Source organism: Sturnira hondurensis, unplaced genomic scaffold (assembly GCF_014824575.4).
Source record: "Sturnira hondurensis isolate 20B ecotype Veracruz unplaced genomic scaffold, ASM1482457v3 Scaffold0021354, whole genome shotgun sequence".
NCBI lineage: Eukaryota > Metazoa > Chordata > Mammalia > Chiroptera > Phyllostomidae > Sturnira > Sturnira hondurensis.
In genome coordinates, this window is record NW_028093985.1 from 24,931,552 (window position 1) to 24,957,503 (window position 25,952).

Consider the following 25,952-nt stretch of genomic DNA (forward strand, 5'->3'; position numbering starts at 1 on the left):
GTAGTGATGGTGGTGGTAGTGGTGGTGATGGCGGTGGCTGTGGTGATGGTGGTGGTGGCTGTGGTGGTTGTGGTGGTGGTGATGGTGATGGTGGTGGTGGTGAGGGCGGTGGTGTTGGTGTTGGTTGTGGTGATGGTAGTGGCTGTGGTGATGGCGGTGATGGTGATGGCGGCGGTGGTGGTGGTGGTGGTGACTGTGGTGGTGGCGGCAGTGGTGATGTTGGTGGTGGCTGTGGTAGTGGTGGCAGTGGTGGTGATGGTGGTGGTGATGGTGGTGGTGGTGATGGTGGTGGTGGTAGTGGTGGTGATGGTGGTGGTGGCTGTGGTGATGGTGGTGATGGTGGTGGTGGCTGTGGTGGTGGTGGTGGTGCTGGTAGCAGTGGTGGTGGTGGTAGTCATGGTGTGTGTCTCTTCATACTTTCTACCCAGGGTGCTCCAAGCCTCATGTTATTAAAGCATGTGATTCTGGACTTTGTTGGTAATTTTAATGAATTTTTGTGTTTGACTTCTTGGCAGGCTTTCTACCCCGTGGAACACCAAATAGATGTTAGTTTTGGTGACATATTGGCAGCAAGATGTGTATTCACTGGTGAAGGCAGGACAGAAGCCACACACATTGGGTATGAATCTACAATTTTCACTATTTAAAAAGCTTTTATTGGGACAAGGTGTGATTATAGGTGGCAGTTTGCTTTGTGAATGAGTTGTGCATTTTTCCCTGTCATGAGCAATCACAACAAAGTATAGAGTCATTTTAGGACTGATTGATTTGGATAAACTATAGAATGTGTGCTTTCTTTTTTATGCTTTATTCCTTCCTGTTTATTCAAGACTTTCAAATCATGCCTCTACATATTATGGTTACCACCAGAGTTCATATTACTCATCATAAAAAGAAAAATATAATGGTTATAAATTCTTTTTTCCTCAAGTGTCCTTTTCTACAGTGTTCAAACTTGGACAAACACATGGTCTCTGCCCTTGGTGCTGCACATTAATTACTCAGACCCATGATTTTTTCTTCCTGTTAAAAATTCCATATATTCAGTGTTTTCTAATTTAGTCTACCCAATGAAGATAATAATATTCAGCACTTTGCAAAAGAGAGTGCCAGACTTTTAAATAATTTTCAAATATTGAGCCTCCTTGAAATAAGTATATTTTGTAACACTAAGTAAAATTTTCAAAGCACCGTGAACCCTTTCAAAAAAGTTTTGCCAAAATTAAAAATGAAGGATAAAGCCTCTTATCATATTTTTTTAGATGGAACCAAGGAATCTTCTTCGCATGCTAAACTAGGTTATAAAATATTTACTGATGCCTCCTGGAAGTTGGAATTTTAAACCCTGTATCTTTTGATCAGTGAGAAATTAGAGAAAGCAGGCATCTGAAAATATACATTCAAAGCACTGAAGATGATTCTTAATGTTGACAGCCCTCGGTGTTGGTTGTCAGGAGAAAAGGAAAAGGTACTGATACAGGTAAAAGAAAATAAAGACCCTTGAGATGGTGAAATAGGGTTTTTTAAGTTACTCTAAAAGTGTTTTTGTATTAATAAGCACCGATTTTAGAGCTAAAGATAAAACATTTTAAATTATTAATTTATATTAAAGAAGGAGTTTTCAACACCTTTGCTTTTGGATACATTTGATAAATTTGGGAAGTGCATTGAGGAAAGCAATAAAATTATTAAATTGCTTGGAACAGTAGTAGTAAGAAAAGGGTCGACAAAGCAGACATAATTAGATTTGAAGAGTCTGACAATTTGCTTCTGAAGAATCCTTAAATTCCTGAAGTAATACAATTCAGAGGGCATTGATCAGCTGTTCTCCAATTTATATTCATGTAGAGCCCCAGGAACTTAAATGCCATTGGTTATTTTATGAACCTTTGTAACAGGTGAACTAAGTAGTAAAAATAACCTTTTCAACACATCTGTGTATTAGTCTACAAGTTTAAGTGTGGAATTAATAGAGTGTTTTGCTTAGATGTTCCTCTACAGTTTGGTGGTGGGGTGGGGGTCCTGCAGTTCAGTTCAGATTCTGCCCGTTGAGTGCCTTCTGTGAGGCAACATTGACCAGAGAAATTAGTGACGTGATAGTGCCAGAACATGAGGCCAAGGTGATCCCTGGAGGCCTCTTACGGTTTCCTGAGTTCAGAATAATTCTGTCTTTTTTTAAATGTGCATTTTGCTTTAAGATAATGCCCTAAAGTGACGATACTAATCTATCTTTTTGTAAATCTCATGTGGGCTAAAGAGATGCCATTTTGTAAATAAATGAAACAAAGATATTATAGGAAATTAAGTTATTGCCTAAGTCCAGAGTCTGAATATTTAATTTATGTTAAAGAAGCAGTTTTCTTCCAGTGGAATGATAAACTCATAAGACAAGTTGGAATGAGCGTAAATATGAATTGGATTCTCATAATGATGCCTAACTCTCCTCTAGCACGTAATGTGCTTTTTACTGTTTGGTAGTAGCCCCAGCGCACTGTGTGTTGTAACATAATGGATACCAATTCCATTATGGGTACTATGGAATCATGGTGGGAATGTTACCAGTTAAAAAGGAAAACTGGTATTTTATGCTGTCTATTAAATTAAATGATACTCTATAAATCTCCTCTCCCACTTTCCCCACCTAGTCCCCAATCCCTGGGCCGTGAACTGGCACCAGGCCCAGTCCAGGCCTGTTAAGAACCAGGCCACATAGCAGGAGGTGAGCTTGTATTTGATGTGATGCACTTCAGTCACCCCAAAACCATCTCTCCCCCTGCCTCCGCCCCCCAACTGGGGAAAAATTGTCTTCCACAAAACTGGTCCCTGGTGTCAAGAAGGTTAGGGACTGCTGCCCCAACCCATCTGTTAGAACCACGAACATGAAGTCAACTCAGGTGTAAATCCCACGTGTCTAAAGGTCGTCTGGGGTCCATCGACTCCCACTGCATGCACTAGGCGAACTATCAGCTTCATGTTTTTAACCTTATTCCACAACCAGCTGGAAACTAGGTTCTACAAGCAAATTATATCATCAGTGGTCTACTAGGAAGGTTTTCGGCTGAATGATTCTTCCATTCAGTCCAAGCTAATCTCTGTATTCAACTGGAAATTTAGGGCGCGGGGAAATGTTGCTTAGTTAAAACAATCATGTTAACTAATAAAAAGCAGTTTAAAAAAAAGGGACTGATTATCTGATCCCAGGGATTTATCTCAAAACACAACCATTAAAAAATAGGTGTGTCTAAGAGAAGACATATTAATAAATATACTTAATGGTAACTTTTTAAATCTAAATATATTAAAATTCTTTTAAAATAGTAAATATGAGTAGTATAACTTAGAAAAAGTTATGCCAACATAGTATTAATCAATGAAAAAGCAATATTTTGTGCTTGACTGCATTGCATATTTTATATTCAACCCAACACCTAAATTCATTTCAAATGTTTATTTAAATTTAAGGAAACAAATAAATAATTTAATTGTCTGCCAATTAAGCTAATTAAGTGAGCTAATTTGCCTAAAATTTATATTTTAAAATTTAAGATTAATGCTTGAGAATTGGTTAGTTTTTTTAGTCATGGTGTACATTTGGAACCAGTTATTTCATGTATATATGAGAATGTCTAATGAATATTATAGAAACTAACCACAGTCCTTTAATCAGAATTTAAATATGCATTATATGCAAAGGTAAAATTATATGATCAATAACTTAATGTATAAGTTTAAAAGCACCGTGAGATCTCAGAGAAAACAGTTGAAAGTTTTGTAAAATAATCTTTTTTAATTTTCATATTTCTGTCCAAAATTAGTAGTATCCATCATTGCTTGTTTTTAAGCCTCACATCTGTGGAGTGTAAGGGCCAGGGGCCAGGGATGGAAGAATCATCAAAGTGTGGTATCACTGCCTGAAATGCAGTCATGATGTGTGCACAGTAATGTTTGGTATTTTTTTAAGTGGTGAATTTCAGAATACTGGGTACCTTCTTGAGTATCTATTATATATCTTTATAACATGAAATAATTTGTTTTTATAGAAACCCTCATAGAACCTGGGTGGATAGATGGATAGATGAGTCAGATGATAGATAGATAGATAGATAGATCAATCGACGGACAGACAGACAGGTGGTAGACAGATAGAATGGATAGACAGAAATATTTTTTAGAAATACCATAGATCAATTAAGTTTGCAAAAGTGACCTGACTTCGCAGTGTGATGTATATCAGACATAACAGTTTATACCATAATAATTTGTGAACATTTACTGAGACAGATTACTCATTCTTTCATCATTCAAAAATTATTTATTGAAAGCTTACTATTTCCAGGCTTACCACACTTCGTCAGATTTAAAGCTAGCTGATCTAAAGAAGGAGTTATCTCATAAGTCCTTTATTATGCAAGAAGGTGACAGAAAGGCACCCCTGTAATTTTGGGGTGTAGTTGATGGCCGCAGGTGTCAAAGAGAATTACACAAGTGTCGGGAATGTGAAAGAGCCATTCAATGGTGTCAGGGCAGATGTGTGAACACAATCTTCCTCCACATTTTCTCATGTTAATAATTATAAAGATTCACAGAGGTGAATTTTACAAGTTGTTCTCTATGGAAAATAAGGGCAGGTGTGTCAGAGTTCTCCCTTACGGATACGGAAAGCAATTTGTCTGGCTAAAGTCAGGTTTGAGGTGTTTTTTTTTTAGTGAAAGATGAATATGAAATAAATTAGGCAAAATATGGCACTAAAAATTATTTGAATCTTAACATATTTAGAATAAGATGATTTCTCTGTCAGATAGAAACTGAGAGTTACCTTGACTACAAGTTTAATTACAGATGGAAAGGAATAAAATGTGACCTTTTTTCAGCTCTTTAATGAAACTTTCTTTGTGTTAACAAAGATTCTGAAATTATTTGATCAACTCAATTTTGCATCAGAACCAAGACTGAGTGAACTACAAAGGTGAGATGATTAAGCTGCATCACTAAAGCACATGTTCAGAGCAAACATGAGCACGATGCTCCCAAACAGGTATAATGGGGAAGGATCTGTCCATAGATTAATTGCAAGTTTTATTTATTATTATATAAACATATAAATTTTTCATTAATTTGAGAAGCTAATATGGTTATTTTGCTTTCCTTCTCTGGCAGATGATTCGAGGTTTTGGGTTTTTTTTTTAAGCTGGAACCGCAACTTAAATTTCTTTTCCCTCATTTCTCTCTCTTGATCTGTACATTTCTCCTCATTCTGAACAATGGAGGGAGGATAATGGAATGGGAAGCTCTGACTTATTACTTTGCTCCCAGCCATTCTTTTTATAGCACATAATTTTCTGACCAACTACACGGCTGTGAAAATGTAATTCTTAGGAATAGTGCGTTGACACCCAAGAATAAGTGTAGCGAACAGGTGTTTGTTTGGGATTGCACTTCCCCACTCTCTTACCTTTCCCAGAAGAGACAGTCTCATGGACAGGTGTTAGATTCAGAGAGTGAAAAGCCGAATTATTTCTCAAGCATAAACCGAGCTTCCCATGACAGAAGCTCATTCCTGTAATCTCTCAGGAGCTCTACATTTTCAGAGCTCAGAGGCACCACGTCTCTGGAAAAGACTTTTATTTTTTCTTCCTTTTGCTGATGTCATTACCGTTGCTATGGAGAGGAAGGGAGTGCTGCATGACAGTGCTGGAAAAATAGTCCACTGCACAACGTGTCTTTTATTAGTGTAGGCTTGCTTAAAATTGTCAGAATTAATACCAAAAATGGAATGTTTCTTTGTCCAACCTGTCTTGACGTATAAAAGTTTGTGGTTGTGTACTTAAATAATTTCTTCCTAATAATAGTCAAGAGAATGAAAAATATAGTAGCCCATGTGAATCAAAGAATAAAAATATGTTTTATAAACCACTAGGCATTATTTATATTACTGGGAACATTTTTCTTGGGAATGTCCACCCCACTGTTATAAAATCTATTTTTAATGTTGAGTCACTTAGTTGTACAACACCATCCCACTCAGGGCTGAGCCCCGTGAAGAGATTAGGGCTGATTTCCTTTCACATCCTCCCCGAGGCCCTCTTTTTTCTCTGCTGCCTGAGCCAAGGTGCCAAGTCAGATGTCAGGGATACAGTTATGATGTCTTACTATCAACACATGACTCGTAATTCATCTTACCATGAGGAAGGAGGCAGTAGCCAAAAACAACTTCCACACTTTCAGAGTTAACTGGAAAAAGCCATTTTAAAGACTTGTAAATAATATATGACAATTCTGTTGAAGTGTTTGAATTTTAATGTTGGTAAGTAAATAATTGCGAGTTTTCCATGAGAAAAATACTTTGCCCAATCTCTGAGCTTTAGCAAACAGAAGAAAGACTAAGAATAAAAGGATTATTTAGGAGAGAAAAGACAGTTATTTCACTGGTGCTCCAATGCCATTTCTGTCTGCAGTCTTTGGTGATATCCACAGAGTGAATGCAGACGGATACACACTCCATTATTAAGTGAAAGTATGCCTTTGACAATGTGCTTTTGGTATTGAAAACTGTGATGGGTTTTAATGAAAGCCATAAAATAAATGCACAGTATTTCCACCTTTGAATCCATTGCTGGCAGATTTACAGGTGGCATTTTTCTTGCATTAGAATGTGTTTTATGTGACTGGCTGATTTGTTGTGTCTACTCTTTTCTGCCTGCAGTGGCACGTCTAATGATGAAATGTGCAACTTATACATTATGTATTACATGGAAGCCAGGCATGCAGTTTCTTTCATGACCTGTACACAGAATGTAGCTCCAGATATGTTCAGAGCCATACCACCAGAGGCCAATATTCCAATTCCTGTGAAGCCAGATATGGTTATGATGCATGGACATCACAAAGGTAAAATTGGTGTAACTTAAAGTAACACTTGATTTTGTATTTTCTGTTTCCTTATGTGTCTCACATGACTGTATGATTAACTTTTTAAATTATCTTTCATCTATCAAACAACTACATGTGCCCCCATAATCTGATTCCTTCTTTACCTTCTGTTATATCCTACCTTCCCTCCTGACATGCCCCCATCAAAAAAGCTAAATTGAAAATTCTCAACTAGTGATGCAAGAGATTAGTTTGGGGACCAATTCCATAAATGTTAATCTTTCTTCATTTAATTCATGTTTTTTGGTTTCCCCATTTCATTCATTCTATAGCCAGTAATGACTTAGGCAATTTTTGAACTTATGCACCATGTTCTAAAGAGTGCTACAGTTTGCCAGTGAAAATGGTTATCATCTCCCACTGTACCTTAAATCATCTGTTTAATAGGTCTTGTCAAGCACAGAACAATTCTTGGTTTATGAGGCACTACTAGCCTGGCCGTTTTTATCTCATTCTCAGAATTGTTGCAGAATGGTCATAATGATTGTCATTTCTTTGTTTTAGAATTGCAAAATCCTCACCCTGTTTTATTGAATAAAGTACATTGATACTTTAACAAATTTTGCAGTTTCGGTCTTAAAATGTCAGAGCAACTTGTTCTTTCTAGTGGAAATTTTATGAAAGGAGTTAGCATAGCAATCAGGTAATTTATTAAAATCCTAATAGAGACCACTTTCTGGCTAAGATGGAGGTGTTTGTAGACATGCGTCACCTCCTCCAGGTGTGGCATGGGAAGGTGGCAGCAGAGGTGGGACAGTCCCACGTTCACCGGAGGTGGATAAAAATCAGGAGGGATACCTTGGGAGTGAACAATCCCAGCCCTAGGCCAGGCCTCACAGCCCAGGGTTCCAGCACTGGGAAGATAAGTCCCTGTAACTTCTAGCTGTAAAAACCAGTAGGGGTTAGGGTAGCAGACAAAACTGCTGGATATTTAGAAAACTCTATTTAAAGGACCTGCATGGTCATAAAACATGCTCAAACCTACCCACTCTGGGATTCACCATTGGGCAACAGCTGAAACGGCTCCAGTTGCATATAGGATGTGAGTGAAGTAACTGCAAACAGGGCAATTTCTGGGCAAACTCCCAGAAGCCAGGCAGTGGCACCATCCCCTCTCACAGCCCTCCCTCTACATAGAGCCACAAAAAGCAGTGAAGTAGGTTGCCCCACCCTAGTGATTACCTAAGGCTCCACCCTACACAATTTATAGGTGCCCTTTACCGGGAGTCAAAGCAGCTCTACCTAATATGCAGAAACAAACACAGGGAGGTTGCCAAATTGAGGAGACAAAGAAATATGACCCAAATGAAAAAATAGAAAAATGAACAGAGAAAAACAGAGAAATGATCAAAACCCTAGAGAAATGAACAAAACCTCAGGGAAAGAACGAAACAAAAACAGAAACAGCCAACCTATCAGATCAGATGCAGAATTCAAAACACTGGTATTCAAAGAACTCATTGAGTGCAGCACAACATAAAAGAAGAATGAATGTTACACTAAGTAAAATAAAAATCTACAGGGAACCAACAGTGAATGGAAAGAAGCTGTGAGTCAAATTTGTAACATAAAGAAAAAAATAAACATTCAACCAGAATAGAAAGAAGAAACAAAAATTTTTTAAAAAAACATGGGTAGTAAAAGAATACTCTAGGACATCTTGAAATGTACCAATATCTGAATCATAGGGATGCCAGAAAGAAAGGAAGAAGAGCAAGAAATTAAAAATTTATTTGAAAAAATAATGAAAGAAAACTTCCCTAATTTGGTAAAGGAAATAGACATACAAGTCCAGGAAGCACAGAGAGTCCCAAACAAACTGTACCCAAAGGGGACCACACCCAGACACATCATAATTAAAATGCCAAAGGCTAAAGATAAAGAATCTTAAAAGCAGCAAGAGAAAAGCAGAGAGTTACCTACAAAGGAGTAGTCCTATGACTGTTAGCTGATTTCTCAAAAGAAACTTTTCAGGCAAGAAGGGACTATCAAGAAGTATTCAAAGTGATGAAAAGCAAGGACCTATAACCTATATTATTCTGTCCATCGAAGCTATCATTTAGAATGGAAGGGCAGATAAAGTGCTTCCCAGACAAGGTAAAGCTAAGGGAGTTCATCATCACCAAGCCATTATTACATGAAATATTAAAGGGACCTATTTAAGAAAAAGAGGAAGATCAAAACTATGAACACTAGAAGCGGAACAAATTCACAACTATCAACAACTGAATCTAAAAAATTAAAATAAAATAAACAAACAAGCAGAATGGGAACAGCACCATAGATATGGAGATCATCTGGAGGGTTATCAGCTGGGAGGGGGAAGAGGAAGAGAGGGGGAAAATGTGCTAGGATCAAAAAGCATAATTGGTAGGTACAAAACAGAGAGGGGGATGCTAAGAATAGTATAGGAAATGGAGAAGCCAAAGAACTTATATGTATGACCCATGCACATGAACTAATGCAGGGAGTTTGCTGGAGAGAGGAAGGGTACCAGACAGACGGGTGCAAAGGGGGAAAACTTGAGACAACTGCAATAGCATAATCAATTAAATATATTTTAAAAGATCCTAATATATTTAAAGAATGTACTTTAAAAGAGTATTAAAATAGCCTTAAGTATTACCAAATTCATTTTGGAAATAAAATGAATAAACAAATACTTGGAAACATGAATTAACGAATACTTATTATCGCATGTTTAAAACTACTGAGAGGGCAGTTGATCTAGTTATTAAATCAGAAGTCTGGTGATTGTTGGTTACACTATAGGTTTTTGTGAATTGTAGCACTTCAACATATAAAGTCTTAATACTGTTATTATTATGAAATGTAGGACACTAAATAATATTTTATGTTGATGGCATATTTCCAATAAACTATTTAAAGCATGTAATATAGAATACAAATTTATGCTCAGCTTCTTTGATCCTTTACAGAAACAGAAAACAAGGATAAGACTTCTCTACTCCAGCAGCCAAAACAAGAAGAAGTGTTAGAACAGGGTATGTATGCTTGTATGCTTACTTATGTCAAAAGGCCTATAAAGATTTTCATCATCAAAATGGACAACCACATATTAAAGCTATTAAGGTGTTTTTGGCCTTTATCTGCCTCTAACCCTGTATATTGCTGTTTTTATATAATGCATAATTCATAAGAAAATGGTCAATTGTTGTGCTTTAGCATTGCAAGTACATTTCATTAGTGCAATTTAGTTTCATTAGATTCTTCTGTCTTAGTTTTAGATTATGTAATATTGTAACCTTTACATATACTGCAGCTATAACAATTAGACATAGTGGTCTGCTTTTCAAATCTAATGACCTTTACCATTTAAATTCCTATGTGTTTAGTACTGTGTGCTCATTAATTATAGTTGAGGGTTAAGTAAAAAGTAATTAAGAATTAGACCTTCATCTTGCCTCTCTCAAGTCATCCTCTGCTTTCAGTAAGGTAGGAAGAATTCTTGTTTCATGAGTGTGTAGTTTTGTGTTAAGTTGCCATCTGATGAGTTAAGAAAGAATAATTCTTCCTGTGTTTTAGTTTTTTGAAGTGGTGCTTCCTGGTGCTTGTGTGCCAAAACCGCATGTGCTGGCACTGAAAAATTGCTCTACCGAATCTTCACTTATTGCCATTTGTTTGGAAAATAGTGCTTCATGTTAGGTGTTGGAGAGTGTTATCAAGTTGTTTTTGGCCTAGATATGATGTATTTTAAAACATTAGTTTAATGTCAATGGAAACACATGTCCACTGGAAACATAAAATGTACAGAAAGTAGACAGGATGTTTCCATTAGCCACACTTAGATATTTCTGACTTCGGATTTTGTAAACCACTACTGGAATTCTTCAAAATGTATTCTATTAAGTCAAAGCTATCACTCTTGCACTAATAGTATTTTCAAAATTAAAGAATCCAAACTTTTAAAAGGAAAAATGCACTTTGAAAAGGGCATAGGGTAAACTGTAATAAAAAAAGTTTTTAAATTATGTGGAGTATATTCCATAGCATCTAACAAGTGGCCTTTAAAAAAAATACAACTTTGCTTAAAGTTGTTTCTATGTTTATGTTAAATCAGATAAAAGAAGGCCCTGGCTGGTGTAGCTCAGTGGATTGAGCACAGGCCTGCGAACCACACGATTGCAGTTCGATTCCCAGTCAGGGCACATGCCTGGGTTGTAGGTTGGTTCCCTGCAGGCCAACTCCCAGCAGGGGATGCAGAAAAGGCAACCATACATTGATGTTTCTCTCCCTCTCTCCTTCCCCTCTAAGGATAAATAATAAATAAAATTTAAAAAAAAGAGATGATTTTTATAGTGAATAGCATACAATAAATTACTATACTAAACTATTGTGTATGATTTAAAATAGCTACATTTATCAAACCTGTGTATATATTTGTAAGGTAATCAGTAATTGCAACCCAAATAAAGTAGGATTAACAGTATTTACTATAATTGTACTGAAATTTAATCAGACTTAAAATCAATCACTTTGGCATTGCATAGTCTTGAATGTATGCTCTTGAAATAATTGAGTCATCTTAGAATACATTTCCTAATACCAACATTACTGATACAGTTTGGACTAAGAACATCATTTATTAGATGCATTTTGTAAAATAGTGATTTGCTATGGAAATTGAGGCTGGATTGTTTTCTTTCTGAATTTAGTTGAGTTGATCAAGGAAAACATTGAAACCTCTGAAAGATGAGAAACTTAGGGGTTTTGTAACTTAATTGTTAAATTTAATCTGTTATTTGCAAATAATAGGATTTAGGGTGTGTCATATATGACTGCAAACCAAATCCTTTAAAACACTCTTATATTTTGCCATTCATTTATTTACCCTTCTATGTTTGATAGCATTTAGTAGTAAGATGTTTAAGTTTTACTGGTTCTAGAAAAGAATTCTATGAAAACATAAAGAAATGATTTTCCTTTAGCTACTGTTTTCCTCCTCTTAGGAATGAAAACGCTGTAAAGTGATTTCACTTGGGAAGTAAAAACATTACTCAAACTCATTTTCATGCTGAAGAAAATAGGCTGTTGTATTTATAGGTTGAAATTAGTGGGTTCATCAGAGTGTCGCCTCCTAGACTATATGAAAACAAATACCTTACCAATGGTCAGTGTAGCCTGTGTATCATTCTACTGGTCTTGAGAGATCACTGACCTAGAAATTAAAGAGAAATGTGGAAATATACCAAATATGTGTTTCATCCATTTGATTCACTAGTGAGATCAGTCTGTCTCTTTGCAATCAATACACCAAACAAATCTATTTATTACTAAGTATCCTATTCTTCTCGAAGATATTTTTGCACAAACATCTATTTGTATTTATTCCCTTGGGAGTTAAATTGACCAAGTAGCTAATATGAGGGCTCTAATTACTTATATAAATTATACCACGCATACAGACTCATTTTTTAAATATATTTTATCGATTATGCTATTACAGTTGTCCCATTTTTTCTCCCCTTTATTTCCACTCACCCTGTACCCTCCTGCCATGATCATTCCCCCACCTTAGTTCATGTCCATGGGTCACACATATATGTTCTTTGGCTTCTCCATTTCCCATACTGTCCTTAACCTCCTGCTGTTTATTTTGTGCCTGCCATTTATGCTTCTTATTCCCTGTACCCCTTTCCCCATTTTCCCCTTCCACCTCCCTGCTGATAACCCTCCATATGACCTCCATTTCTGTGATTCTGCTCCTGTTCTAGTTGTTTGCTTAGTTCATTTTTTTTCTGTTTTTGTTTTCTTAGGTTTGGTTGTTGATAGTTGTGAGTTTGTTGTCATTTTACTATTTGTTTTTTTTATCTTCTTTTTCTTACATAAGTTCCTTTAACATTTTATATAATAAAGGCTTGGTGATGATGAACTCCTTTAACTTGACCTGATCTGGGAAGCATTTTATTTGCCCTTCCATTCTAAATGAAAGTTTTGCTGGATAGAGCAATCTTGGATGTAGGTCCTTGCCTTTCATGACTTCAAATATTTCTTTCCAGAATATTAATAATTAATTTATTTACCAGAATGTTAACTTTAATTAGAAATTAACTAATGTTTAAAGAAATACATAAGTTGTGTAGATCCACATAGCTCAGCCTGTGCTTACTCAACACAATAACCGTCTGCAGTCTCCTGTCTACATCTGCTCCCTCTAGAACAAAATTTGTGTAAGGTAAATGTATCTCAGACTCTGTCTCAAAAGATGTATTCATGGAGACACCAGAAGAAGCTCATTATATGGCAGCTTTACCATCTGTCAGGTTGCCTGGATCAAGCAACAATCAGAAACGTTTTAATGAACTTTAAATAAGTTTGCTGAGATTTTTAAAAATAATGCTTGACTGGCTTTTAAAAAATATTCATTATAAAAGAAATTGAAATTACAGGAAAGTGTGAAGAAGCAAATAAAAATCATACATAATCTCTAGAAATATGGATATTTGCATATATCTCTGTGAAATATATTAGCCATATATTCACATTATTTTAACAGTATTTAAATCATAATATGTACATGGTTTTATCCTCTTATTAACAGTTTTATTTCTTGAATATTTCTTCCAACTGTAAAATTATTGGTAAACACAAGTTTTAAAATTTATTTTTATTAATTTTATTTTTCAATTATAGTTTATCTTCAATATATTCTGTATTAGTTTCAGGTGTACAGCCTAGTGGTTAAATAATCATATACTTCACAAAGTATTCCCCATGAGATTTCCAGTACCCACTTGGCACCAAACATAGTTATTACAATATTATTATCTATATTTTCCATGCTTTCTTTATATCCCCATGACTATGTTGTAACTACCAATTTTTGGTTCTTAATCTCTTCACCTTCTCACCCAGCCACTCAACCCCCTCCCCTCTGCTGACCATCAGTCTCTTCTCTCTATCTATTAGTCTGTTTCTGTTTTGTTTGTTCATTTACATTGTTCTTTTGATTCCACATGTAAGGGAAATCATATAGTATTTGTCTTTCTCTAGCTGACTTATTTTACTTAGAATAATATCCTCTAGGTCCATCCACATTATTGCAAATGGTAAGGTTGCATTCTTTTTTGTGGCCAAGTAATAGTCCATTGTGTAAATGTACCACCACTTTTTTATTCATTCATCTACTGAGGGACACTTGGCCTCTTCCATATCTTGGCTATTGTAAATGACATTGTAATGAACATAGTGGTGAATATGTTTTTTGAATTAGTGTTTCAGGTTTCTTCAGACATATACCCCAAAGTGGAATTTCTGGGTCATAGGCAGTTTCATTTTTAATTTTTTGAGGGCCCTTTGTACACTATTTTCCATAGTGACTGCACCAATCTGCATTGCCACCAAGATGCACAAAGTTTTCCCTTTCTCCACATCCTCATCACATATTCACCAACACTTGTTGTTTGTAGATTTGTTGATGCTGCCCATTCTGACAGGTGTGAGGTGATATCTAATTGTGCTTTTAATTTGTACCTCTCTGAGGATTAGTGACAGTGAGCATCTTTTCATGTGTCTCTTGGCCATCTGTATGTCCTCTTTGGAGAAGTATCTATCCAGGTCTTTTCATTGGATTGTTTGTGGGGTTTTTTTTATGTTGAATGGTATGAGTTCTTTATAAATTTTGGATATCAATCCTTTCTCATATATATCAGTGGCAAATGTCTTCTCCCATTCAGTAGGTTGGCAAGCACAATTTTTAATCCCTGCCCAAACTCTTTTGAAAATAACCTGTTTGCTTAGTGGTGAACTTATCTGTAAATGACTTGATTATGCGTGTCTGCCTCCCTGCAGAATAACTCTAATGAATTTTCAAAACACACTGAAAAGTCCCCGTCTCCTATACCACTGTGAGTGAAGACTTATCTATGTATGTAGTAAGCAGAGTAAGCTGAACAGTGAGCCCCAATTAGACATCAATTCCAGGTGGAGAAAATAAGTCCTACGAAGCTGTACAGAATGAGGGTGATGGTGTCGCATTTTCCAGCGCAGACGCACACACATATCCCTCACTCCTGTGTAAATTGTTGGCACTTTGAGGAAACTAAAGTATGTTTTGTATGTTTCCTTTATTTTTATCCATTATGACTCCTTATATATGAGCTTCGTATCAGCATTATTGAGGCAAGGAATATGGGCTGCAACTAAAAGCCTTGCTGACTAGCTGCATCTAAGAGTTCTGACTTGGAGTATTTCTCCCTTTTAAAATTCAGAGTAGAGTTGTAGCATTGAAATTTATGTTAGTTGTGTTGGGAAGATTCGCTGTATTAAAAAAAAAACAACTCAAGGCAGAATTGAAAGTCAAATTCTATGATACCAGTGTGTCCTTCTTATTGAACATTACGCTGCGGAAAGAATTTCTTTCTCTGCGGAAAGGGCCCTTTACATGTTTTATTCAGTTTGCTTCAAACTCCTCTCCTTGTAGCCTTTGTGCTCTCACACAATCAGTCTTTCTACTCAAAGGTCAACATGAGCTACTGTATTCCCAAGGCAGGGAAACTCTGACAAAAATACAATTTGTTGAGGGAAAACACCTCATGACCTCTGATAGTTAAAGGTCTTCAGGTACTTTCCGTGAAACAATTCCTTCACAGTGGTTTTATGCTAATCAAAAGTGAATTACCATTGGCATGTTTTATCAAGTAAGGAGAATCAAGGAAACAAGTTACAAGGACAGCAGCCTACTGTAGATATTGTTAAAGTAACAGTTGGTAAAGTACGAGACCTGTGAAACAAAGGCTAGGCTTAGTAGCTAAAACTTCCGTTTCTTTGCTTTGTTCCAAAAAGCATATGCCCTTTATTTCTTAATAAAGTGCACGTGGTTTTAGTAGCATCTTCTTAGCTAATTCTAAGCACTCTTGATGCCACTTTGCTGTTTTAAAGAAACCACAATTCTTATTTGTATTCCCATTCATGAAAAACTTATTGGTTTGTATGATTTATGAGCAGCTCACAAGCCTTTATTTATTGAACTCATCTATCAAACACAATACTATGTGCCCTGCTCCCCCCAAGGCTCTGAGCAGCTGAGCGAATGCTGTTTTGAATTGGTTCCCTAATAACAGAACAGGCAGATGTGAACCTGTTTATCATGTGGTTGGGCTTTCTGATGCGGATCTGTGCGTTTGGTAGCTGCAAAAGCCACCTCTCATTTCTCCTTTTTAAATATTTGTCTCATTTTTCTTTAAAGTAATTTATGGTTGTTTTTCAATCAGATGAGTCCTGGAAAAGGAAATAAGTTCACTTTATTTTTTATCCTTCAGCTGTTCATCGTGACTGTTTTCCTCTAAGGCTAGGAGGATTATTGTTGTGGGTTAGTAATGAGTAAACAATCAATAAACCAAGTAGATTTTAACCAGAGGAAAAGTCAGCTGTGACTGAGTCAAAAAGCAGAACATTAAAATCTAAAAAGAAATGCTTTTATTTTTCTATTCCTCATATTCACCTCATTAACAAGGTTGAAATCGCATTAACTTGGCTACTTGGCATATTTTGTCAGTGGTTAAACTGCTGATGAAAATCCTACTTACTCCCTTTGTACCAGAGAAATCACGAGCAACACAGTAGGCACAAGCTGTTTGTTTTAGGTAATGAAGTACTAGTGACATATGTGGGAAATGGGAGTTTATATTCTGAAAGATTACCAAGAGGTTCTTAATCATTTTTAAAATAAAAATGCCTGCCACAATTAAGATGTAGTGCTATCTAAAAGTAGTGATATGTATTTTTTCATCCAACAATTTTAAAGTATTTATTTTTTAAAGAACCTTATGGGGCAATTTTTTCAATATATGTTTCTATCTATTTTAGCTTGATTCCAACATATCCTGAGAGTGAACCAGAGAAAGCCCCGTGCTGGTGGCAGGGGAGAGGGAGTCATCCCTGCTAAATAGAAAAAACGCCTGTTGAGGCAGGAAGACAGTTTACAGACTTGGAGTTTAATTGGTGGTGTTTTAGATTCTCCTGTGTGATGCTGTGTCCCCTTTCCTGACACAATTGTGTTTTCCAAATACCAAACACACTCAGTCAAATTCCTTCAAAGACCGAGAGTAGTTCCTCATTCCATGAGTATATGAGTCAAAATTTGAGTGAGAAAAAGAGACTCACGGCAGCCTAAAATGATCAAGAGAACATTTTTATCTCTACTGATGCAGAAGCAAGGGGTGACTTTCTAACAAATTACTGTTTATTCTAGAACCATTTACTGAGATAGGAGCAGTATGATAGGAAGAAACAGTGGTAATCACTGGAAATACGACATTGAATAAGGAATGAGAAGTTTTAATTTTTTATATAAAATCACATTTATACCTTGCCACTTGTTCCTTCCCAGGTAATTTTAATGTACAAGAAGTGTTTTCAGAGCATCTTACAGAACTTTATAATGCATGTAAAATATATTGTCAGTGGTAAGTGAAAAGTGATGAAAACAGAAAACTCTTCTACTTTTTCAAACCCAAGAAAATCAATCAGTATTCATTAGGCCAGTTTTGTGCAAACCAGTATGTTATGTACGCATTGACTAGCTTATAACCATGTATAAGGAGAGAACAAGCCAGAGTAGGACAAAAAGAAACTGTTCAGTGCAAAAGTAAGCCCAGTACCTCAATTCAGAAGACAATTTCCAAATAAAATAAATGAATAAACAAAGAAAGAAACAAACAAACAAAGTATGACTGGCACGCTGAGATGAATTCACAGGAAAGACTTGACTGGCCAGTTGAGGAAAGAGAGGGGAACCTGGATTTAGTACAATGGCCAGTAAGAAGGTAGGCCCCTCACTCAGCCTGTCCATTGAATCCCTGTCCAGCTTCGTAACAGCTGAGCAGGTTAGTATGGTACAATTAGTTTCCATATTTAAAATGAACGCAGTAAGTATTTTATGGACACTGAATATGTTAAACTGTATCAAGCACTCAGCAGTGACTGAGTCATGCTAAACTCTTGAAAATATTAGCCGCTACTACTATTATTGTGATTTGTGGTTTATAAGGTTCGGTTTTATATGTTATCTGTCAACAGAGTTCAGACTGTAATGCATCCCAGTTTTTCCAAGACTGTCCCAGCTTATGCCTAGGAAAAATATTAACAACACCCCTTTCACTCTCACGTGTGTCCCAGTCTGGGAAATACATTACATGGTCACCTTAGCAGTGAGACCCAGCATAGAATGGAGAATACCACCCTGAAATACAAAGGTTGACAGAGCTGAGGAAAATGCGGGATCTAACTTAGGGGTGTCCAGGGGAGGTAGGCTACCATCAATGACAAGTTGGTTTCACAGAGGGAGAGCAGCTTTAATTCCATTCCAGGCAGATTTTTGACGTCAAAGGTAGGGCTATGGGTCTGTTCCAAGGCAGGAGAGGAAGAGCGATTTATTTAGCATGCTAATCAGAGGGTGATAAGACTCTCAAATGAGTAAGGGTTACTGGGTGAGGGGGGATGATGTTGACAAATCAGCATGATGAATCAGTTTACCCTGTGATTCATGGGTGAGAGCTGAAGGAATCTAGTTTTCTGGATTGATTGACCCAAAACACAGATTTGCCATTGAGAGAGATACTGTAAAAAAAAATGAAGTATGGGGAAAAGATTCAGAGCTCCGTTTTAGACATGTTGAGTTCAAGATTCTTCCAGAACCAACACCCAAGAGGAAACTTCCGGAAGGCAGTTGTAGACACCACTTTGGTACTAGGAGAGCTCCAGATGTGAGTGTCATTTGTCTGGAGGGAGCACCTTAAGCCTTGTGAGTGGTTGAGCCAGGAGGAAAAAAAGTATGCCAGGGCTAGACCACGGAAAACACCAACATTTTCATATGTTGAGTGTCAGAATAAGAGAAAGCAAAGATGATAGGTGGAGAAGATCTGAAAAGAACAATGTTGTAAGGAGAGACCGACTGCCACTGGTAAGTCAAGATGAAATTAGCTGAAGATCAAGTGTGCACATAGCCCATGGACACGGACAACAATGTAGTGAAGGTCAAGGCCAGACTGGGTGGAAGGGGCAAAGGAAAGGGGAGTGGGGGACATCTGTAATAGTAAAAAATGATGGGGGAAAAAAGATGAAGAGTCATTTGGCTGTCACTTAGCTTTGGCAACTAGATGCTCTTAAGCAACTCATGCAGAAGTCATACATGGATGAAGTAAGAAGTGAAAATAGATGCCTTTGATTTAGGCAAGGAAGGATGTAGCAGTACGTAGCCTGCCAGCACTGTTCAATATGGTAGACGCTAGCCACCTGTGCCTATTTAAATTCAAATATAGATTAATCAAAGTAAGTAAAGCTAAACATTAAATTCCTCAGTTACAGTAGGCACATGACAAGTACTCAATAGCCCCATGTGTCTAGGGGGCAGTGCAGGTACAGAACACTCCCACTATCACAAACAGCTCTGTTAGACAGTGTTGGCACCTGCTAAAGGGATAGGCAAAATGGAGAAGCTTGAAAGAAACTGTGTCAAAGGAGGGTCCTTCTTCGCCCTGACAATCACTCAAGATAAGTGCAAAGTAAATGTGTTTGTAGCCCATCAGTCAAGTCTTTGGCAAAGAAATTGTATTAGAAAAGAAAAGAAAGCAGGTAGGAAAGGCACCAGGGGGTGCTGGGAAGACTAGCATCTGGGACACTGGAGTAGGGATAGTACTTTCTCCAAAAATTAACTAAAAGAAAAAAGGAGAAAGTGCAGATATAACCTCCTTTGGCAAAGCTAAGAAACACATTGCTATAAGCAGCTGTGGTGACTTGAGAAAATGAAGGGCTGTAAATTTAAAGGTGTTTTTTCATTATAAAAAATTCAAATTCTTGAATATGAAATAAGAACTGATTTTTAATATTTCAGGTAAACAATAGATTGAAGCAAATACATGTTGCAACTACAGTTTCTATCTTTCTTTGGAAATTATAATAGATGCAATTTGGTAGCACCTACTTTATACATTGGACTGGGCATATTGCATTAACAATCTTTAAATCCACAAAACAATTATTAAAGGTTGCCATATTTTTAAAGTTAAATAACTTGCTTAAAGGCACAAAGTAGGTAGTAAGCATCTGGTTTCAGACATGAGTGTGGTGAAATAAAGACCAGACATTGGGCGGTAACAACACAGGGAAAACCAGAATGCTGTGGGTGCATGGACCAGAGACGCTTAACGTGAGAGTCACAAAGGTTTCTTGGATATGTGATGCTGAAGCAAAAATATTAACAACACAGTATTAATGTCTGAAGGTTGGGGAGATAGTTGATTACTAGAGGGAGAATGTCCCAGGAAGACAAAACAACATCTTGGACTTGGAGTTCAGGAACTGAACGTCCTTTATGCCTGGAAATTAGACAAAGGAATATTGAGAGATGAGGCTGGGATAAAGACCACAAAACTTCTTCTATCTATATTCTACTCCATCCGTTACACTCAAGGTTAGATATATGTCCTAAATCAGGATATTAATATGACTAAGAAAAATGGTTCAATTTCATGATTCCATGTCTTTTGTACATAGAAGAGGAAAAATAAACAAATAAAACCCCCTCTGGCTTGTGCATACGAATGTAAGAGCTAGCTCTCTAGTGTTCTGTGTCCCGTGTCACAAACTATTAATAGAGATGTTCTCACAAGGCCGGAGCATCCTGTCTGTGGCCAAGCCTATCACTTTGTTAAATGTTTGTTTTCCTGACCCAATGATAATTTCAAAGGAACTGAGTGTTCTGTATTTGGCATTTTACCTCAGATTTTAGATTTTTACTGACCTGAATAGTTGTATGCATAGTTCTGAGCCTGTGTTCCTCCCTCAATGTTAGCTTAACGACATTGATTGATTGACATTTTAAAGTTATGTTGTTTCTCTGTCCCTGCAATAAGCTTGTGTTTCATTTTCTGCATAAAATGTTTACAACAGCATGTTCAACTGTCTATATTGAGTGTATGGGGCAGGAGAATTTAGTAGTAATGGACTAATCTCTTGTGAGGAAGAACGCCACTGTGGCCTAACATTTGGTTGAGTCCTAATTTGCTTTGTTCATTTTACCAAGATCGGCCCTATTACTTGGCAATTATTTTCTGATTACAGATTTCACCTGGGATAAGCTGCTTTCATGGGCAAGAATCGAAAACCTACTCTCATTCGTTAACCCAAGAATATTTGTAAACATGACAGGGTCTCTTAGCATCATTTTGGAGAGATTTCCTATCTCCTTGCACCAATTTTTAAATAACATTTTCTTTGATGAAATGTATCACAGCTAAATCAGCTATCATTTTCATTGCCTAGTGATCATAAGAAAGATTTTACAAATGTTATCCAATGGTGTTGTTAATGTAATTAAAACAAGCTATAGGACTCAGTAGTCATAGTAATTTTATTTAGCAGGACTTGGAATAGGGCAGGAAAAAGGAGGAGTTGTGGATTACCTTTGGGTTTGGCTAGGAAAGCAGATTTGTGTTTCTGTTGAGGACATTTATGTTTCCCATTCCCACGGGTGATGGAAATGGATTTGAAGCCCTAAATGTAAATGATGTGGATTAAGATGCTTCATGAATTTACTGTGGTCATATTTTTATCTGTCATAATATTTTAGAAATCTTTTATTTTCATGGAATTAGATTATCCCACCCAAGTTTCTCCTTAGTATAGGAAGACATGGAATGGTTCATACGTTTCAGCGATGAACCGTCCCAATTACACTAGTTTGTTAAAACCGCCTTTGTTTGAAGCTGATTTAAAAAATATTCTTGTTCTCACAAAATTATTTTTCTGGAATTTGCTCAATTTCTTCTTTAAAATGAACAAATGGACCTATTTACAGTAGCACTGCTAACATAATAACAGCAACTGGTTCTCCAGTTGTCAGGTTGACTCATACCTGTTTGGTTTCGTGTGTTACAGCACCTGACCAAAAACATGCTTTTAATTTTGTGTCGATCATACTTCAGTAGGCTTTTTAATGGTGGCCTCAAAGGGTTTGTCTGTGAAGATAACTCTTTTCTCATGTTGCTGTTGATAATACTTTATTTTAGAAACCTGTTAATTCTATCTTCCAAATGAATCCAGCTGTACTGTGAAAACCATTCATTGAAAAGTGCCATACAGTCGTATATGCATTATCTGGTTTCTACTAAACTGCTAAGAGAGGTTATCCAGTGTGGTTGGCTGCTGGGAAAACAGAAAGGAATAGGTGGTATATGAAATGAAATGTATATTCTGGAAGCATATTGTTTTTTTATATTCTGGAAAATCAACTGTTTCCCCCCCCCCTTCAAGCTTGAAAGTTTGAGAATAATCTTCTCTTTCACTTATTTTTAAGGCAAAATATATATATAAATTTTGCAATGTGATCAACCCTCCACCCTTTATCTCTTCTTTTTTCCACAGGTGATTTCTATTCACTGCTTTCCAAGCTGCTAGGAGAAAGGGAAGATGTTGTTCATGTGCACAAATATAATCCTACAAAAAAGGCAGACTCAGAGTCAGACCTGGTAGCTGAGATTGCAAATGTAGTCCAAAAGAAGGACCTTGGTCGATCTGATGCAGGAGAGAGTGCAGAACATGAGGAGAGGGGCAATGCTATTCTTGTCAGAGACAGAATTCACAAATTTCACAGACTAGAATCTACTTTGAGGCCAGCAGAGAGCAGAGCGTTCTCATTACAGCAGCCCCTACCTGGTGAAGGCACCTGGGAATCAGAACACACAGGAGGTGCGTTTGGGGCTTTTTGAAGAGTAAAATATGAAATGCTGCAATCCACATTAGCAAAATCTGAAGGGAATAAAAATCAATGGGTGAAAGAACTCATCAATAAAAAAAGGCCATCAGAAGAAGTATTACTCGGATTTGGGTTATCTGAGATAGGACCTTGGTTTGAGGAGCTTTCTTTGTGTTTTGATCCAATATGACATAAATTCAGTTTCCAATCAATTGGTGATTCAAAATTGTCAGGACCAAACACACTTGGATCATGTTGGGGATGGTAGCAAATGAAATTCAGAGCAACAAATTCTTATTGTATCAACATTATCCATTTTGCTCCATGGAAAGAAACTGAAAATTCAAAGTGTAAACTCCCAGTGTATGAAATACTTATACGCTACCTTCCTAAGGTATTTGCCTCCCTCTCAGATGAATCTTATACTTTTCATCCAAATGACTTGTACATTGTAATTATTTTTATGACTTTGATTGCTTAAGTTCCATCATTAATTACTATCTTAATTGGAAACGTGAGTAATTATTTCTGAAGGGACCTCCAGCAAGTGAGTAACTATCAGATTTATCTGTATTTCTAACCATTATTGGCTTCCATAATTAGAGGACAATACGTTATTCCCTTCAGGTTTCTGTACCAGCAAGCTATGGATGCCTCATCTTTGTCTTTAATTGTGTTGTGGCCTCTGTGATATTGATTGCGTTTCATATTACTTGCTAATGTGGAAAGCCAGATAATACAGCATGTGGAGACAACCTCCAAAAAAGTAACTGATAGTCGTGCATGGCAGTGGTCCGTGCATGGGCCTGAACGAATGGCATGGGCTGCCAGCTTAATGTTTTCAATACAGCTTTGCAAGGAGCTATGAATTATTCAACACCCAGCTGATTTTTACTTATAATTGAAAGAAATTAGCATGCAGTGTCTTTTGCTCACATGGAAGTTTTGAGCATTGTCCATTGGGACTGGCCTAATGGTCTCTATGATATGTTAACTGGATCCCAGACTTTTCTCTCTTCATATTTAACCAGCATTAGCCCTCCTCTAACTCCTTCTAAATTGATCTAATCAAACTGTGTTTCTCAAGACCCCCTTGCATCAGAATCTACAGTGCTTATGAAAAACCTAGACTCCAGAATCCTTCCAAAGAACAATGAATTACATCCCTTGAGTATCATGCCTAGAAACCAGCGGTGTATTATGACCCTTTCCATTTTATAAGCAGACTGGGGTGTCTATCTGAACCTGTATATGAAGGACAGTAACTTATAATGCAAACAACATGGAAATTAGAGGCAAAGGGGCCTTTTTGGTGAGAATATAATTCTTTTCATATGTTAAATGTTAGAGTCTCAGCATGCTTTATTCCATGAGTTGTGTTTGTTTGTCACTCTTGGATTTGAAATAATATCATGGTCATTTGTAGATATTGTAAGTATTGGTATAAAAGCCATAGTTTGGCTTAAGATATTATATTCCTGAAACTACTTAATTTATATAAGAAAGAAGTGCTTAAAATACCCAAAATACATTTACTGTCCAAACTTCTCCATATTTTTCAAGGTGGACAAATGGCAGCACCCAGGGGAAAAATGTTTCTCTGTGATCTGGTTCAGGAAGTTTCCTCTCATTTTAAATATGTGGGTGAATATCAGTGAAATAAATTAAACAATTAGTTTTATAGAATAGTAACCTACAGCAAAATCCTAACTCTAAAAAGGGAATATGCATGTGTTTCCTTTGTGAAATGATTTATTTTAGTGTCATTTCACTACTCTGATTCAAAAACTTTTTTCAAATTAAATGCAAAATAGAAAAACTCATGTTTAGATAACCTATTTTTCTAAAGTCTTTTTCTTTTCAAGTCTCTCTCTATTTACTGTAACAGAATGTAATACTAACTTTAATTCAAGATGTTCCATTCAATGTATGAGCCAGAAAAATGCCTATCCTTGGGAAGTTTTCCTTTGCAAAAAAAGAAAATAGAAACTTATTAGCATTTATGTCCTAATAAAATATATTAGTAGTCTGATTCATGCATATTCCCCAGGGTATGAGCAATGAGAATAAGTAATGGATGATTTTCCATTGTTTTTCTCATATTCTTTCTTTACTCCAGGCAAAGCTGAGAATGGGACCCTAATGGTCCAGAATTAACTGCCTCCCTGAGTGCCCACTTTGCTATAAGGAATTATTTTAGCTGCAAAGAAGAAAGTAGCTTTTCATTTGACAGCATTACTAATGCAAAAATGTAAAGGCTATTGTGTTACTTAATATTATGGCTTATATTCATTTCATGTATCTTTGATACCTATTTTCACATGAAGGCATGGAAGCCTAGAGAAGTGAACATATTTGAATGAGGTCACAGAGTCTGAATTTCAGACTTGGACTTTATGACTTCTAGTTGTTTACATTTCAGTGCAGCTGTGCTCACTCAAAGCAAGGCTGACTCACTTGCCCAATTTAGATGCATCTACCTGGGGCTGAGGACCCTCGCTGCTCAGAAGCTGACTTCTACTCAGGATGCTGTTCTGGTGTCCCCAGTTCATGGCACTAGCACAGCCCCGTGCAGTAGCATTTTCATTGACCCACCTAGATTTTGGAACTGCAATATTGTGATGTATCCCATTAAGCTGATTTGGAGGTTCAAAGGTGAAATTATTGGATTTGGCTGTGTATGGTAGGCCCAGGACTACCTGGATGTTTCAAAGGCAACAGCATTTTGTGGACATTCTGATCCACAGTTTCACTTGGTTCCATACCCTGGCAACTGCACTGAAAGTTGAGTTTTCCACCTCATTATTGGTTAAGTACCAATGGGCACCAAGATTCATGAAGAGCCCAATAGAGGGACATCTTCCAGCTTTGCAGAGCTGAGAAGGTCCTGGCATTCCTAGGAACAAGATGGCTAAGTCCTGTGTTTTCAATGTGTTTCTAAGAGTGCAACCAGCCACAAAGACAGCCCCTTTTTGAAGTCTTGTCTTCATGACTTTTGGTGAGGTTCAGAGTCTCTTCTGAAAACCCTCCTCCTAACAATTGTGAAAACAGTATTAAAAACAGAGAAATTTCCTGAACAGGCTCAGCTAGACTGTCAGACGGAGGTTTCCAAGTGGGAAGTAGGAGCCGCCACCTCTCCTGCCACACATGCGCATGAGCACACAGTATAGCTTGCCCTCTCCCCACCCAGTAGTTCCCTGTTTGTCTAAAAAAAATTGAGAACCACCCCATGGACATAGTATGAGGCAGAACACATCAGACTCAAGCCTGACTGCCTGGCTTTGAATCCCAGCGATGTCATTTATTA

At 37.0% G+C, this 25,952-nt stretch overlaps 1 protein-coding gene across 14 annotated transcripts in view; it reads left to right on the plus strand.

Moving 5' to 3' along the window:
* Nucleotides 1-25,952, plus strand: part of PAM (peptidylglycine alpha-amidating monooxygenase) — a 277,949-nt gene that overhangs the window by 213,909 nt on the left and 38,088 nt on the right. For 8 of the 14 annotated variants that reach the window (XM_037032081.1, XM_037032083.1, XM_037032084.1 and 5 more), the window contains 4 exons: nucleotides 516-619; nucleotides 6,704-6,888; nucleotides 9,870-9,935; nucleotides 22,315-22,638. In XM_037032081.1, the coding sequence (XP_036887976.1) occupies nucleotides 516-619; nucleotides 6,704-6,888; nucleotides 9,870-9,935; nucleotides 22,315-22,638 (679 nt within the window). The remainder of the gene's footprint in view (nucleotides 1-515; nucleotides 620-6,703; nucleotides 6,889-9,869; nucleotides 9,936-22,314; nucleotides 22,639-25,952) is intronic. The other 6 variants (XM_037032089.1, XM_037032090.1, XM_037032091.1 and 3 more) reach the window with 1 other exon arrangement.